The 17,918-nt window shown below is 35.5% G+C and overlaps 1 protein-coding gene and 1 non-coding gene across 2 annotated transcripts in view; both read right to left on the bottom strand.

Annotated features, from left to right (window-relative positions):
- The window catches only part of USH2A (usherin), a 701,438-nt gene that overhangs the window by 93,182 nt on the left and 590,338 nt on the right, over positions 1-17,918 (bottom strand). The window contains exons 58-59 of the mRNA XM_045876094.2: positions 8,588-8,746; positions 6,969-7,131 (exon numbers count right to left, since the gene is read on the bottom strand). Of these exons, the coding sequence (XP_045732050.2) occupies positions 6,969-7,131; positions 8,588-8,746 (322 nt within the window). The remainder of the gene's footprint in view (positions 1-6,968; positions 7,132-8,587; positions 8,747-17,918) is intronic.
- Positions 159-249, bottom strand: TRNAK-UUU (transfer RNA lysine (anticodon UUU)). Its single transcript is given in 2 exon segments — positions 159-194; positions 213-249. It is a non-coding gene; the product is annotated as a tRNA-Lys (tRNA).

Genomic DNA, 17,918 nt, shown 5'->3' with positions numbered 1-17,918 from the left:
TGTTCTGAACACATCTAAAATAGGCCAGGGTAAGCCATGATGTTTCGTATGTTAAGGGTATTTTTTTTTAAGATTTTATTTATTTATTTGAGAGAGTGAGAGCGCAAGTGGGGGAGGAGCAGAGGGAGAGGGAAAAGCGGACTCCGTGTTGAGCATGGAACCTGACATGGGGCTTGATCCCATGACCTTGGGATCATGAGCTGAGCCAAAATCAAAAGTCCAATGCTCAACCAACTGAGCCACCCAGGCACCCCTGTTATGTTAGGTGTATTAAATACATTTTTGACTTAGAGTATTTTCAACTTACAATGGGTTTATTGGGATGTAACCCCATAGTAAGCTGAGGAGGATCTGTATTTAAAAGGATTGTGCTTGGGGCGCCTGGGTGACTCAATCGGCTAAACGTCTGCCTTTGGCTCAGGTCATGATCCCAGAGTCCTGGGATTGAGTCCTGCATTGGGTTCCCCACTCAGCTGGTAGCCTGCTTCTCCTTCTGTCCCTCCCCCTTCTCATGCTTTCTCTCTCTCTCGCAAATAAATAAATAAAAATCTTAAAAATAAATAAATAAAAGGATTGTACTTAACTTATCTCCGGGAGATAAGCATTGCTAAGGATTTTTTTGTTGTTTCCAGACATTTTTATGCACATATAAATGTAAAGAAATATTCTATATATTTAAAGAAAAACAGAATCATCCTAGGCACACTGTTGTGCAATCTGCTTCATTTATTATCAGGAATCTTTTTCCTTGTCCTTAAATATTTTTAACTGCCAGATTTGTCTTTCTAAAGCATGGTACATCTTTACTGCACATCTAGATGACTTCCTACTTTTATCATGCTTGATGTTTAACACAGGACTTTCACATACATTATTTCATTTAATTCTTACAAAATTCTAGGAGGTTATTCTTTATTAGCCTAACTTTACATAAAAATGAAGCTTGGGGAATATAATGACTTCCCCAAGGTCACGTAACTAGTAAGTGTTGGACCCAGCACCTGGAAGCCATATCTTCTGTCTACAAATGCCAAACTCTGTCCACTTTATCACATTGCTTTTCTATTTTACCCCAAACTTGCAATGGCTTACATCACCTCTAAATAAAAAATCTAAACTCCTTAGCCTGGTATTTCAAGTCTTCTAAAATCTACCATCAAGCTTATTGTCAAAATTCTCCTTATAAATAACAAAGACTCCAGCCAAGCCTGACTATTACTTGAACACTATGCCTTCAGCGTTGGGAATTTGGTTCATTCTATTAATTTTATTCACCAGAGATATCTTTGCCATCAGGCTCTGCTTATTAAAATCCTGTCCACTATAAATGAAACAGAATACAAAATCCTGAAATGGATTAGATGATACATGGGGATTTTGTATAGGTGGCATCTCAAATCAGTGAATTATAAAATAATGTTGACAAACTATTTTTTTAAAAAAATAAATGCATAGATTTCTTGTCTCATTCTTTAAAACAAAATCAAGTCTATATTTAGATATAAGGAGTAGAACCCATAAAATTGCTGGAAGAAATAATTGATGTGTTATTTTTATATGATCATTAAAGGGAAAATTTCCTTACTATATAAAGAGCATAGACAAGTGAATGACAAATAGTACAAAAGAAAATAATCTAAGGATATATAATATTTATATACACATACACGTAGCAAGTAAATATTTAAAATAAATGAACGACTTCACTTATATTGACCAAAATTTTAATTAAAACAACAATAATATGCCATTTAAGATATTGAACTAGCAAAGATTTGAAAAATTGATAAGACCCCCTATTGACAGGAGTTTCCAGAATTAAAATTCTTACAAACCATAGGAATTTAAAATGTATAAAATTTGACCCTGCACTTCTAGTATTAAGAATAATCCTTCACCTGCTCATTGTAAAGGTGTTTTTTTGAGTTGCTGTTGTAATGAAAACTTGGAAATCACTTCTTTTGCCATCAGTAGGGGACTGGTTAAATAATATTGACACACATCCATATAATAAAATATAGTTGAGTCATTAAAAGAAGTGAGGTGTGTTGAAAATAGAGCTACCATATGATCCAGCAATTGCACTACTGGGTATTTACCCCAAAGATACAAATGTAGGGATCTGAAGGGGTATGTGCACCCCAATGTTTATAGCAGCAATGTCCACAATAGCCAAACTGTGGAAAGAGCCAAGATGTCCATCAACAGAAGAATGGATAAAGAAGATGTGGTATATATATACAATGGAATATTATGCAGCCATCAAAAAGAATGAAATCTTGCCATTTGCAATGACATGGATGGAACTGGAGGGTATTATGCTGAGCGAAATAAGTCAATCAGAGAAAGACATGTATCATATGACCTCACTGATATGAGGAATTCTTAATCTCAGGAAACAAACTGAGGGTTTTTGGAGTGGTGGGGGGTGGGAGGGATGGGGCGGCTGGGTGATAGACATTGGGGAGGGTATGTGCTCTGGTAAGTGCTGTGAATTGTGCAAGACTGTTGAATCACAGATCTGTACCTCTGAAGCAAATAATACATTATATGTTAAAAAAAAAAAAAAGAAGAAGAAGATAGCAGGAGGGGAAGAATGAAGGCGGGGAAATCGGAGGGGGAGAGGAACCATGAGAGACTATGGACTCTGAAAAACAAACTGAGGGTTCTAGAGGGGAGGGGGGTAAGGAGGATGGGTTAATCTGGTGATGGGTATTAAAGAGTGCATGTTCTGCATGGAGCACTGGGTGTTATACGCAAACAATGAATCATGGAACAGTACATCAAAAACTAATGATGTAATGTATGGTGATTAACATAACATAATAAAAAAAATTAAAAAAAAAAGAAGTGAGGTGTGTGTGTGTGTGTATGTGTGTGCATGTGCATCCAAATGCCCAAAGAAAATTGAAGAACACCATAAACAATATGATTCTTTTTATGTAAGGGAAACTATAAAAAGAAAGCAGAAATATTACGGATATTAAAATTAATAGTAGTTACTTTCATTGATGGAAATTTTATGCACCTTGGGCAAGTCATAAAGAAAGGATAAGTAGCCTTTGTAATATTCTGTCCTGTTAAAACTTTTTTCCAACAAAAGTATTTCTAATAATGGTCACTAAATTTTTATATTGTAAGGCCAAGTCCCAATGACATTAATTTCATCCATGAATGAATGAAGTCTTCCATACATATTCCAGACAAAAAGAATCCTTCTCTCCTGTAAACTTTCTGGTAAATATTTATATTTTTCACATTATATTTCTCTTTTTTTGTTTGTTTGCTTAGTTTGACATATATCTCCTACTATAGTAAAGGTCCTTGGTAATAGGACTCAGATTTCACAGTAGATATGAACATTTCTATCTATCTATTGATATATCTATCATCTATCATTCATCTACCTATCTCCATCTCCATATCTATATTTCCATACAACATGAATTGATTGTATAAAAATTTCTTCACTTTTGAGTCAATGCCTTCTTAGTTTACTCAATCAGCTTAATTTTCCATTTTAGAAAATTATGACTTGCAGTGCCCTGCTTGGAATATTCTTCCATATCAACCATCCATCCAAACTATCTCCAATTTTATCCTTCAAAATCTTACCATTTAAATACTCAAAAAGAGTTCATTATTCATTTCTAGTTTTACAGTGTTAGAAGGTATTTGTATATATTTTTTCTTATTGCACATCCATCAATCTTTGTATTTATTAAAATAGACAGTTTATGAGAATAAACTTCATGCAATTTTGTCTCTATTAAAATGGTGGGAGATCATTTCATCAAGTATTTTGTAAAGTCCTAAGAAAAAAATATTTGGTGGATTTTGTAGATGGAAGTCAGATTTTGTGGAGGGATTTTGCCACTTACAACATTATAGATATAAGATAGAGGGGAATACTGAAAAATCGTTACTACAATATGCAAATGTACTATGAGGAGAAAACAAAAGCTGAAGATGGCTTTATCTATACTCTATCACTAAACAGGTTGCACAACACGAACCTCAAATGTTGTCCCTATTGTCAGAAATGTGTTTTGTAACTCCTCACCTTAGGGAACAAAGTAGCCTAAATCAAATAACGAAGTAACAGGTAAATGGAACAGAAGTATTGCATTAATAATCATATCCTTCCTAGATTATTCTGTTTGTAAAGTCATCAACACCCCTTTATCAATGCAGACGCCTTTCTGTAGGATGATATCTAGAGGCAGTCTTTAAACAATGGAAGGAAATTACTGAGGGGAAGTGATTTAGGGGGTTAGAGAGAGCAGAGTGACAGGTATTTTCAAAATGGGATTGGCAAATTGGCTTCCTGCAATTTAATGAAAATACCTGCCTAGGCCAAACCCCATCTTTGGTTTGAGCTAAGTGTATTTCCTTTGGTGGCGATACAAGAAAGAGGAGGCAAATGATGAAGCAGGAATTACATGCCATAACCTCCCCAGAAATACTGCAGGCTTGTGGCCATAACTATATAAGGGGCTCTATGTAGTCCCGGAATGAAAAAGAACTATGTGTCTACATTCTATTTCTGTCCTTACAAATTTCTGATTTTTTTTTTTGCTGCTATCTAAGAAAAATTTGATATTGTTGTTGTCTAAGCACATTTAAACTTCAGCTGAAATAACCGCCAAGTGATTCATGCCTATGTAGGTGAATATAACGATTGTATCTGGAGCCCCAGTGCGCCATTTTCATTTCACTTTAAATAAAAAACAAAATGTATCTATGTCAGTCAGTGCCCTTCTGCTGTACTCAGAGGTATCAAACAGGCTACAATTATGATTGTGAAGTGATTGTGTCACATTGGAGGAAGGTTTATTGCTTTTGAGTCTGCTAGGCGGTAACACATTCTGTTTCATATTACTCTTTATATCATTGTTTGGCTGTGACTAGAATAATCAAATGCCATCAAACGCTGTCAAATTCAATTTACAGTATTTTTCATTGAAGCGGGCTTTCTGCATTATATTTCCTGTTTTCCCTCTCTATAGCTGCCATGGAATAGTCACTGTAATCATGAGCTTTATTTACAAAACCAACAGACTGAAGCCACGTCCTGCTCTATAACAGATACTTTATTTCCCTTTATTCAGAATAGGAATTTGATGTGCTTTTCTCATACAATTAGCATTAAGTAGATGAAAGAAAACTATTCCAAGAGGATGGGCATTTTAGAGCCTGCACTAATGTGCTTAGCGTAAAATGTAAATTCGCATTAGCCATTTTTACGTGTTCGTGTGTATTTGAATCAGAAATATTATTCTTCAAATTAATGGTTGCTGAGAAGAAATTTGGCTTGCTCTTTTTTGGCCATGCAATTTACATAACCAGAAATGCAATAATACTTTCTCCTTTCATAATTTTCCTACAAACCCTTACTCATCACTGACCTGAATCAAAGGGTTTCAATACCTGAAGTTGCAAGAGGAGCCTGAACTAAGTTTCCCAACATATTCAAGGCATCGGACCAAACAGGGGAAGGTGTGAGGCCGCTGGAGAGACTAACAGACCATGTGGGAGTAGGGGTGAGAGTCTGAGCAAGAATGTATTGTTCTCCGTTTGCCTAATGTAAATATGTGGCTTTTGGAATGGGGTTTTCAATCAGCAAATCCCTTATGTTTGCTGGTAGCTATCTTCCATAACGTCTTTTCTCACTTAGACAGTTATGGTCAGGAGGTTCTGTGTCTCCTCCACCCCCAGTTCATACACCAAATTCCAAATGCCCAAGGTGATGGTATTAGGAGGTGAGACATTTGGGAGGTGATTGGGATATGAGTGTGGAACCCTCATGATGGGATGAGTGTCCCTTCTAACGGAGACCCATGGAGCTCTCTATTGCTTCCGCCATAGTGAGGACGCAATGAAATGACAGCTGTCTGTGAACCAGGAAGTGGACCCTCACCAAACATGGAATCTGTCAGCACCTTCATTTTGTATTTTCCCAACTTCCAGAGAAATAATGTGTGTTGTTTATAAGCCACCCAGTTTATGCCATTTTTGTTACAGCAGTCCGAAGGGACTAGAACAGAGAGCAAACTCTCAGTGGACAGGTTCTTTGCCTCCTTGACTCTCTTTCTGTTTTACTTTTGCCTTCTCTCCTCTCTTCCTCCTTCTCCCTCAAGGTTCCTCTGTAATTCTGTTTCCCCTTCTCTCTCTTTCTCTCCTTCCCATTCTCTCTTCTCCCTCTCTCCCTCTGCTTCTCCTCCTCATTATTCATTATTTATGTAGAGAAAATGTTAAATTAAAACTATGTCTGTGTGGATCAGGTGAAGACTGGATCCATGAGTGCAATACCCTTCAACCCAAAGTGCCCATGATCCCCCTGTCTCTTCCTCCTCTCTTCTCTTTCCCTCTATTCTCTCTTTCCTTCTTTTCTTCATTTTAGGGGGATATACTTAACAAATTCTGCACATCATGGTGAAAAGAAGCTGCATTACCATCTACTTCATGCCCAGAACCATCTAGCCAGCTGAGTGGGAGTTCCTTCCAACAGAAGAGGAATTACAGAGTTGAGCCATTCTTTCTGCAGATGGAAAGCACCCTGTTTTTTGAGGATGAAAAGCTTTTCCAAGCTCCACATAATAGGTGATGGGAAATATTAGAATTCTCATTGCACACCTGGTTCCTCCTCTGGAATGACTATGTTCTCTTGGTCGGTGAGCCTCCAGAGGACTGCTCTATGACTCAATCAGAGGTAAGGCTGATGTGCACTATGAGGTCTTGTCTTTCAAGTAGGGCTCAGACAAAACTGTTACATGGTAGCTGTGATTTTTTCCCCCCCGGATCATGTGTAAAAGCTTCCAGTACCAATCTCAGACCCTCGGAAGTGCTCTGAAAAGCACCAATTCCCATTTATTCGCTTACAGAAAAAGAAAATGTATTTGATTTTACAGTCCTGGAATAGTACACATTTTTAAATAATTTAAAATAACAGTAATAGTCAATGTTACCTGTGAAGAAAGTAGTTGATGATAACTCCATTTGGCTTTTCAGGTGGCATCCATTTAACCTCTATGCAAGCTGACCCCAGTGCCTTAAGAACCGGGGAATGTAGATCCATTGGGGCTGCTTCCAATGTTTTGACAAACGTCCTACTGCTAACTCCACAACTTCCTTGAAAAAAAAAATTGAGTCCTTTAGTAATTTGTCAAGCAGGGAAAAGAACTACATATGCATTTAGAAGGATAAGGAGGTCATGGAAATCATTTTAGCTGAACTTTTATATATGACCCTTGTACACATACTTTAGAATAGTACTGTATAATATAATCTCTATATAATTTGAATGTATTTATATGTACACATATTTTATATTATATTTATATTATGTATATTTAAATAGAGAATCAGTTTTGAAAAATCCATTAAGTAACCACAAATTTATAGAGGCATAGATAAGAATGCTTATGCTTGTCTGAATTATGATTTCTCTAGTTTATTACAGTTATTCTGCCAGAAAGTGATAATGTACTTGAATATTATAAGTGTGTATGACCTGCAAATCTTGTATAGTCTTAATAATATCTTATTTTTGCCAATATTTTAAAATAATGACCATCTCCCAACATGCAGGAATCAATTAATTTGAAGAATATTGTATCTCCATAGTTTTAGAGACATAGAGATGTAGAAGTTGATTTTGCATTAAATAAAGAAAACTCTAGTTCAAAACCATTTCTATGTTGATTAGCTGAGGATCGAATCAGAAAAAACAGTATCCTTTAAAACAAAATGCCTTGGTTTCGTTTGTAGAGAGAAGGGGGCAAACTGACTCACAATTTTGGAGATGAGGCAAAGCAAAATCACAGATCCCTCATCCTAATCAACGCCATGGGAACTGATACTCATTTGGAAACAGAAGTTCCTAAGCACAAATAAGATAGGAGTTCCCACCACTCAAGTATAAGATTGGGACATTTCTTTAATTTAAAGTGGAACAACATGTTTTATACACCAATATGAGTTACATTTTTTCTTCTCTTATTAATATATGATGTAACATTTGGAGGGATGAAGGGACTGAGGGAAACTCTTCCTTAAGACCATAGAGATGGATGATGATTTCATAGATCACTAGCCTAAGTCATGAAACTCAGGATGACAGTCTGCATATATGAGATAGAGTTCAGGGAAGCACAGTAAAATACATAAGTGTAACTCAACTTCTAAATAATGTCTCCCCTCACCCCCAAATAAAACTTAAATAAACCAAAGTGAGTACCTTTTCTTTTTGAAATTTTCATAATACCTATTTTGTTTTATATTACCAATGATTCCTTTATATGATCTAGGCGTTTTTCTTTTAAAGGGCCTTATAAAACAAGACTTTGCAAAACCACCATTTTAATATATTTAAATATTCATGATTTAATGTGCAGAAATGCATAATGCTTCACTCAATGCCAGGCTCTGATTTTTCTGGGTAAACAGTCCAGTACAAATAAGAAATGAAATGTTAGTCTTTGTATTTGAATTGAGAATCTATTCCTTTTTAATGAATTTTTTCATAAAAATACTTTTTTTTTTTTTTTAAATAAAAGCCCAGGACAAGTGTCTGAAAGACTTTCACCATTTTGACATGCTTGTATCCTTATCTCGTATTGTGTGAATGGAGCCAAATTTTCCAGAAGGATGCATTGATGATGACCAACAGAGGAGGTCAGAGGTGCTACACTTCCAGCATTGAGTAAGACATTGTACTCCACAGGCATTTTGGGGATGAGGATCCCTTTAAAGAGAGAGAGAGAAAAAACATATGTATGCTATACAGAATGGTCAATAAATGTTTGTCTTTTAAAAACAATGAATCTTTAACATTTTATAGCTTAAAGGTATATTATTGCTGAATATAGCAATTAATAACTGTATGAATGTATATTCCAAAAGTAAAAAAATGTGTATCACCCATTTTCAAAAACAAATGAAGTACATATAATAGTTCTATTCAAAGGCATACTCTATGGGCAAATAAAAACGAAGGCACGTTTCACTTCTTAAAAAATATAAGGCAATTAGAAATGGTGTCATATATTTTTGCTAGGCTTACTTCCTCTTAAAGTACATAAAAAACCCCACCAGTTTTGCTTGTGGTAATAATTTTTCTATAGACATTGTGTATGCATCCAGTCTGACACAGATCCTTGACATAAGAGCCCATAAAGTATCCAAATCATAGTCTACCTAGAGAATTCCCAGTGCATTAATTAACGAGTTAGGACAGTCCACTCTGTCAGGGAGACTTATGGACCTAAATACATATGAAATTTGGGTTCAAAACTGTCATTTTTCACAAAGCTTCTGGAAGAAAGAAGGTCTTGTCAGTTTAGCCTCTTCACAATCTGTTCATATAATTAAATGCCTGTAAATTTTATTTGGTCATGAACAACATGTACATTTTTTTTTCAAGGAGAGTATATGAGCCTTGAATGAAGAATATAATGGAATTTCTCATGAGACTTTCTCATTGATCTGATAGCTTATAACATTTGTGGGTTTAATTACTTACCTTTGTAGTACTTAAATAAGGTTATCTTTGCTATAGAAGCAATGAAATCTATAGCACAGGACTCAATAACCCTTTAGAAATGAGGTCTAAAAAAATGAAATGAAGGTTTGCTTTTTGTAGATATAGCCCCAGTTGTATAAGAGGCGGAAGAGCCAGGACAAAGCAGAGATGCTTGGGATTTTGTGTAGGATAGATGAAAATAAGGACTCAACGAAGGATATATGGATCATAGTCAGAGGGACTGATCAATTGTTTCCTTTAGAAAGATGCAATTATGCTGAACCCAGACTAAGAATTTTTATTTTAAATTAGATCATCCTAGTTAAATTATCTGTTGTATTTGTCCTAATGGCTTAAATTACTACTATTCTATCACTGATTCCTAAATTCCTATCTCCGGCTTTTTATCTCTCTTGCATTCCAGATTCTATTTTCAGCAGCCTACTTCACAGAAACCTCAATCTCAACAGGTCCAGAGCATAGTCACTACATTTTCCACTCCCAAACCTGTTCTTCTTGGGTTTCCTTTCCATTTTCCTATGCCAGAGGCCTTACAGTAAACCCTTATGCATTCCAGTTGCATGCAAGACAGTGTACTCCATAAAGTCAGGGGGCTCTGTTCTCCCCACTGTAGTTCCAGTGCCTAGAGTTTAGCACATATTTGCAGCTCAATAAACGTTGGTTTGAATGAATGAATGAAATCTCAGAACAATATTGTAAAGCAAATGTTAGTACGTTTTTTTAAGATGAGAAAACTAAGCAATTTGTTCCAGATTGCACATTGATTACTTGGGGTAGTCAAACTTGAACTCAGGTCCATCTGATACCAAAGCTTAACTCTGTATTTATGCTCTCTCTTGGTAATGGAGACTCGGATTAGGACAACCGGGGGAAAATGAGAGGATAATTTTGAGACAACATGGGTAGCCAGGCAGAACAGGTATTGGAGACTGATTAGGGGGGAAAAAAGGTGATGGAAAAATTAGAATTCCCACTGACGGAACTAAATTATAGGTGAATATTTGAAGTTCTAAAGGCAGATTTCTGAAACTGAAATACACATATCCTACACGCTTGTGGACTTCTGTTGAAGGATTTTCAAAGACAAGGATAAACATGGTACCTCTTCCTAGAATGCCAGTTTGACCTGTAAAATTTGGGAAATGCAAGGCTTCCTTGCCTGAGCAAACCAGCAGAATCCCACTTTTCCTTGTTCACAAAAATTTGGTATGGATTTTTCTTCCTAAAAAGCCTCAGACTAGGAAACTAGATGGGTACCGAGTGATCCGAAGTTTGACTAGTCAGTTGTTTTAACTCTATAGTCACCTCAGAACTAACTAAATGACAGCAGAAGTTTATGCTGACATAATCAGTGTGTTGAACAAGTACAAGTCCTATTCATGATGCAATCAAAACACCACTTAATTTGAGTTGCTCAGTATTGCTTTAAAATGAATTCATCATGGGTAATCTTCTGTAGACACAGGATGAAAATTTGACTGGGCCCACATTTCTGCTGAATCTCAGGTAATAGACATTTCTATGTTATTTTTTTTCCATGAAGAAAAAAAGATATCGTGACAAAGATTAATGCCTAGAAAATGTAAATAAATTTATTTTTCTCTTTAATGGTATAGTGAATACACATACTGGGCTTATTTAGAAGATATTCTTTGAGGCCTAATTCTCAGCTGTAAGACAAAACTGGGAATGTTTTTACTGCTCCCAACAAGACTGCTATAGTTAAAATTAAGTTTGAGAGTTAGATGAAGAGCGTTGATTATAGGGACCATTTGAAACTCTTAGTACATTAATGAGTGAGGAAAACCTATGTACTATATTAGAGGTAAAATAAAGACCAGTATAATCAGGCTTTTATTTCCCCACTAAAAATGTTCTTTAGAGATTGTTGTTTGAGGTAGTAAAAGAGAATAAAGAGTGGATCAGGGACTTTCTCAGTTTGTAGTTTGATCTGTCATCAGGACGATATGCTTATGGAAATTTCCATCCACAGTGTCTTGGAATGTCACAGTATTCACCTCCCATTTTGGGCATTTTTCCTTATTGTTACCCTGACATAGTCTATAAAGCGGGGGGGGGGGTAGTTTGCTGTTTGTACCCACATATTTATAACAAAATGAAGACAGAAAGAATTGCCTGGACATTGACCTTGTTATTGGGGTCAGCTTTCTCCAGAGTGACCTAATATCAAAATATAGCAGCATATCACTCTTTATCCAAGGAGATTAGTAAAAAAAATTCCCCTAATGATAAATTATGAAATACATTATTTTTTGGATGAAGACAAACACATTGGAATACAATGGCAAATTTGTATGAGTTTTTTTTTTTTTAAAGATTTCATTTATTTGACACAGAGAGAGAGAGACACAGTGAGAGAGGGAACACAAGCAGGGGGAGTGGGAGAGGGAGAAGCAGGCTCCCTGCTGAGCAGGGAGCCCGATGCAGGGCTCGATCTCAGGACCCCAGGATCATGACCTGAGCTGAAGGCAGACGTTTAACAACTGAGCCACCCAGGTGCCCCAAATTTGTATGAGTTTTTAAGCTAAAAAGCAAGACCTTAAAGAAATTGCAAGCTTATGGTGATTGCTTTGGGCGGTTTCTAGACCTCCTGGGATTGATTGCATGTTCATTCTGTCTTCTCTGTTTCTGGGATAGATCTTACAGAAAAGTTTAGCAACCACACATTTTAAAAATATTCTATCATTTTTGTTGAACTAGGTAAACCACAGAATGGAGTCAGGCAGATCAAATCCCTTCTCTGCCCTTATTTGTTGTAAATTACTTAACCTCTATGAATGCTGGTCTCTTCATCTGTAAAATGATGATACTAATAGCCACCTCATAAAGAGCTGTTAAGGATCAAATTAGAAAATGCATGTAAAATATTTTAGTACATTCCTGCGACATAGAAAGTGCTGAATTAATGATAGACATCTCAGCAAATCAAAATGAAATGGAACAAAATGGAAAAAAAAACTCCACATCTATGACACTATTTTATGTGCCTCAAATACTCTGAACCCACCTTTTTAAATAAAGTTTCTATTCTAATTACAAATAAATGTTACATTCATTTAAGTAAATCTCTTTATAACAATATTCTAATCTAGTTTGGTTTTTTTATGAATACTTGGATATGATCAAGTTGTATTCTTATGAAGATATTTTTCATTCCTAGCAGTAATTTAGAAATGGTCTTCCCTTCAATTCATCTGAGATTGCGCTTTACTGAATGTCTTCCTCTGTACCTACTGGTCTGTTTCCAGTAACTTCTCTGCTTAGAAGGACAGGATTCCTAGGGGGTCAGGGAACAAAACTGTGCTTCTGCTACATTTCAAATATAGACATAATCTTGACCTAGGTTTCAACATGGCTAGTCAAGGCACGAACCTGGAAAATGTATTTTTCACGTCTTGGCTAATTGGAAATAAATGTCCTTTATATATATCTATGAGGTGTTGAAAGAGAAAATGCTCCTTGAAGCTGTGAGCATGTCAAACAATGATATGTATTTAGGAAAGAGGGCCCCTCCACTGTCATAATTTACAGGACTGTGACATGAAAGGCTCTTGTGTTCCTGCAAACCCTACACCATCTGCAATGAGTCTGAAACAACCTAGCCCCCTGATATTCTGATGACTAAATGAAATGAAATGGGCATATTTGTTAAAGTCAGCTGGGAAGCCACACGACTTGGTTAGTTCCCGAGTTCATAAATTTATGTCAGAGGAAGAGGAGCAGTGGAAGCTCAAGTGAACCAATTTACCCTAAGTGCAAATGGCAGTTTTGTTATTTGGTGTCAAAGTTACCAGTCCCACAATGACAAGCTGCCATAACACATTTTCTTGTTCACTAAAGAACAAGGATTTCGTTGGTTAATATTCCTTGCAATGCTCCTTTTCATAATTTACAACAACTAGATGCTGATAGGTTATTTAACATTTATGAAGTTAAGATGTAATCAGAAAAACCCTGATTATCTTTACAAATAAAAAAGTTAAATTATTCAACTTTTTTTTTTCTCTGTGGCTTCATTTCACAGCAGGTGCATACTTTACAATGGGACAAGTCAATCAAATAATCCTTTTTAAAAATCTTTTTTTAGGAGCTGGAGCAGGAACAATTCTAAGAAGAAAACTATTAATTCGGTTTGATAGCTGCATTTGCTTCAAAACACTGGTCGCACTTAATGTAATGCTTTGAACAAATCCACCTAAATTCTTTGTTGCATAGGTAGGCATATCTTGGTTATGCCCCTTTGAGGGTTTGAAAGTGAAACAAGACTCTCTTAAACACACATCCATACCAACTGTATGGAAATTTTACATAAGTTTTTATAATAGTTGTCATTTTATGCCCTTTCTACCCTAATAGATAGTAGGGTTCATGACAGAGAGGACAATGTCTCATTCTTCTTTATAACCCTCAGGGTATCTAGCATTATACCTTGCCCCTGCGTGGGGCTCAGCAAATATTTTCATGTTCGTTAAAATGAATAGATGATTCAATATACCCAAAGGCTAATGAATTATAGCTCATGAAATTTTAAGCTACAAACAAAACACTCCTACTGGGTTACTGGATGGGCTGCTCAAATTACATTGTCCTCATTCATATTTGCTATATTTATAGCAAAATTATTTTTCAGTTTCTGAACTGGATCATAGTAGAACTTAGAAAAAAAATCGTTTGCTTTCTGCACTGTTTACGTAGAAGAACAGTGAGAAAATAGCACAGTGATTTTGACCATAGAATTTGGAGTCAGATGCATTGTGGGTTGGCTCCAACACCTTTGTGATAAATAACCTAGACAAAATAACAAAATAATATCTAAATTGACTTGTTCTCATTAGTAAAATGGGCAAAGCAATAGAACATACAATATGAGGTTGTTAAAAGCATTAAATGAGATACATATTAATCTCTTAGAAAAATGCCTAGTACATATTAGAACTCAGTAAAATAAATTCATTAAATAACAAAAGCAAAGGCAACAAAATAAATCGACAAGTGGGACACATCAGACTGAAAGGCTTCTGTAAAGCAAAGGAAACCATGAAAATGGAAAGGCAACCTATGGAATGGGAGCAGATATTTGCAAACCATTTACCTAATAAGGGGCTAATATCCAAAATATACAAGGAACTCATGCCACTCAATAGCAATAAAACAAATGACCCAATTAAAAAATGGACAAAGGTTATAAATAGACCTTTTTTTTTTTCCCAATAAAGACAGACAAATGGCTAACAGGTACATGAAAATGTGCTCAACATCCTTAATCACCAGGGAAATGCAAATCAAAAACCACAATGAGATATCACCTCATACATCGTAGGATGACTATTATTAAAAAGACAAGAGATCACAAATTCTGGTGAGAATGCAGAGAAAAAAGACTGTTTGTACACTGTTGGTGGGAATGGAAACTCATATTGCCAGTGCCAGTTTACTATGGAAAACAGTATGGAGGTTCCTCAAGAAATTAAAAATAGAACTACTCTATGATCCAGGAAACCTACTTCTGAGTATGTAACCTAAGGAAATGAGATCATTATCTCACAGAGCTATCTATACTCTCATGTTCATTGCAATATTATTCACAATAGCCAAGGTATGGAAACAACTGAAGTGCCTAATGGATGGATGAATAAAGAAAATGTAGTATCCATGCAATGGAATATTATTCAGCCTTAAAAAAGAAGAAAATACTGCCATTTGCAACAACATGGATGAACCTGGAGGGCATTATGCTAAGTGAAATAGCCAGACACAGACAATAACTTTATGGTATTATTTATGTGTGGAATCTTAAAAAAAAATTGAACTCATAGAAACAGAGTGGAATGGTGGCTGCCAGAGGCTGGAGGATGGGGGAAATAGGGAGAAGTTGGTAAAAAGGTACAAACTTTCAGTTTGTGAGATGAATAAGGTCTGAGGATCTAAAGTATAACATGGTGACTGCAGTTCATAGTACTGTATTGTATAATTGAAATTTGCTAAGAGAGTAGAACTTGTGTTCTCACCAAAAAGACAAAAAATAAATATGCGACATGATGTTAGCATTAATTAACTTGAGGGTGGAAATTCTTTCACAATTACATATGTCAAATCATCACGTTGTAATCTTTAAATATATTATAATTTTGTTTGTCAACTATACCTCAATACAGCTGAAAAAAGATTTATTACTATGTTAAATAAAACATAAATCATTGAAATGAATTTTACACTTTCTTCTGAAATTCAGCACTACTGTCACTTGGTTTTTGCACTTAGAAAGAAAATTTAAAGTACTGTCAAAGTTGAATCATCCCAGTTAATGCAAAGTAAATTTTTTAGAGAGCTTAATGCCAATTTTGACTTTAAATGGATATTATCTGATCTAATACACTGCAGTTAATGAGCTTACTGAACACCAAGATGCTTAATGTCTATAGATAGGCCATACTGTGGCTAACTACCTCTTAATCAAAAATTGGTTAATAAAAAGCAATTTTATTCCTAACCAATATATTTTTTTATTCCTAAGCAATATTAATTGAAATGATTTCTCAGAAGAACTGTTGCTAATTGTTTTCTTTAATGGACTAAGAGATAACTATGAATGGACACACACCAGTACTTTGCTATTATGCATTAAACCTAAATAACTCACCATCTTTAGTGAGGAAAGTGTGTTGAATGCAATGACATTGTTAATTAGAACATGCTGAAGGGCTAGAACAATTCAAAATACAGTCATCACCTTGATAAATTAGAAAGACTCATTATTACCTTCAGAGTTTAAATAATTTTGAGTGGATTCTGAAACCGCAGGAATATCTCTATTCTTATCCTGAGTAAACCATTTATGTTCCAGGAACTATTTCCTTCTTAATTTTCTATAATTTTTCCATTCCTTCACTCTATTTAATACAAATGTGTAAGTCCTGACCTGAGGTTGAGAGCTGTTACAAGGCGAGAAGGAATGTTTAGAAATCAACTAGTGGGACTGCTGTCTATAGCTTGAATAATAATAGCCAGCATCCAGGCAGTGTCCACTAAATGTTTACTATGCTACCTCACCGACTTCACATAAAAGCAATGCAGGGTAGGCATTTGATACCCCATTTCACAGATGAGAAAACTCAAGTTCAGAGACACTGTGGAACTTGCCCAAGGTCGCAGGGAAACTAAATGGTGGAGCCCATTCCACCTAGAAACCAGTATTCCCTTTACAGAAGTAAGTGAAATTATGCATCCATAAGATGACATATAATATTTGGAAGATACGTGTATGTGTCCTGTTTGTCTCTAAAGAAGATATATGTATTTGTGTGTGTGTGTATATGTGTTTAAGGTTGAGTTAGTGTGGAGAGAGGAATAGGCTTCTATAAGAAATCAAGTGTTTAAATAATTTTAAGCAGCAGAAAATCAAAATTTATTTATATATTTGCTTGAATGATAAATTTTAGAAACTACTCTGTTCTTTCATTAATTCAGCAAACATTTTAAAAGGATATGTTGTTTGTGCATCATCTGATTTGAAGGTACAAATGATACACAAAAGAGTAGAAATCTTGATTTTCTAGAGCTTGAAGTGTCTTGATAATCTTACAAGTGACATTTATCAAGTAATAACGAGCTAAAGTGAACCAGGGTTTACCTGGAAAGTAAGAGAATGTCTACTGAGGCTTTAAAACAGTCCTTGAATATTCTTTTTGTGGATATTTGTTTGAGAAATGACTCCCTCTCCCACCTAATTAAAATCTTTTGGCACTTGGAATCTGATTTTGCTAAGTCATGCCTTTTCTTTCTGGACTTCTGGATGGATAGGCAAAGCCTTCTGGTTACTAGCTCCTTCATGCCACAGGAGATAACTGTTGTCGGGTAGATATTTTCCCTTCAGGGGCTCACCATTTTCCACAATTAATTTTTCTGGTCTTGGCATGCCCAACAAAAACATTCTTCCACAATCATTTGGTATTCGCCGATACTTAGCTCTGTTTCTTGGCTCTCTGGGCTACTATCTCAAAAAGCATAGTTGTTGTATCACAAATCCCAAAAAAGTGGGTAATAAATAAAAAGCTTGATTTGGATTTAATAGTTAAGCCAAAGACATGTAGAGATTGCTCTTATAAGGCAGTAGTTGAGAAAAGACCTGAATTTGACTCTTGGCTTTGCTGTGCAACCTTGAGTATATTATATCACTACTTTGAGGTTCAAATCTCTTATCTTAATATGGAAATAATGATATTACTTGTATCCCAGGGTTTGTATGAGTATTAACTCAGGTAACGCAGGGAAAGTGCTTATTAAAGTGTTTGGCTTATACTAGAAATTTAACAAATGGCAAATATAAACAAGTGATATTAATGAATATAAGTGG

The sequence above is a fragment of the Mirounga angustirostris genome, unplaced genomic scaffold, assembly GCF_029215605.1.
Source record: "Mirounga angustirostris isolate CCGP_5_RB_7025 unplaced genomic scaffold, mMirAng1.0.hap1 SCAF_6, whole genome shotgun sequence".
Taxonomy (NCBI): domain Eukaryota; kingdom Metazoa; phylum Chordata; class Mammalia; order Carnivora; family Phocidae; genus Mirounga; species Mirounga angustirostris.
Note: the sequence above shows the minus strand (reverse complement) of the source record. Positions and strands in the feature narration are given on the sequence as shown.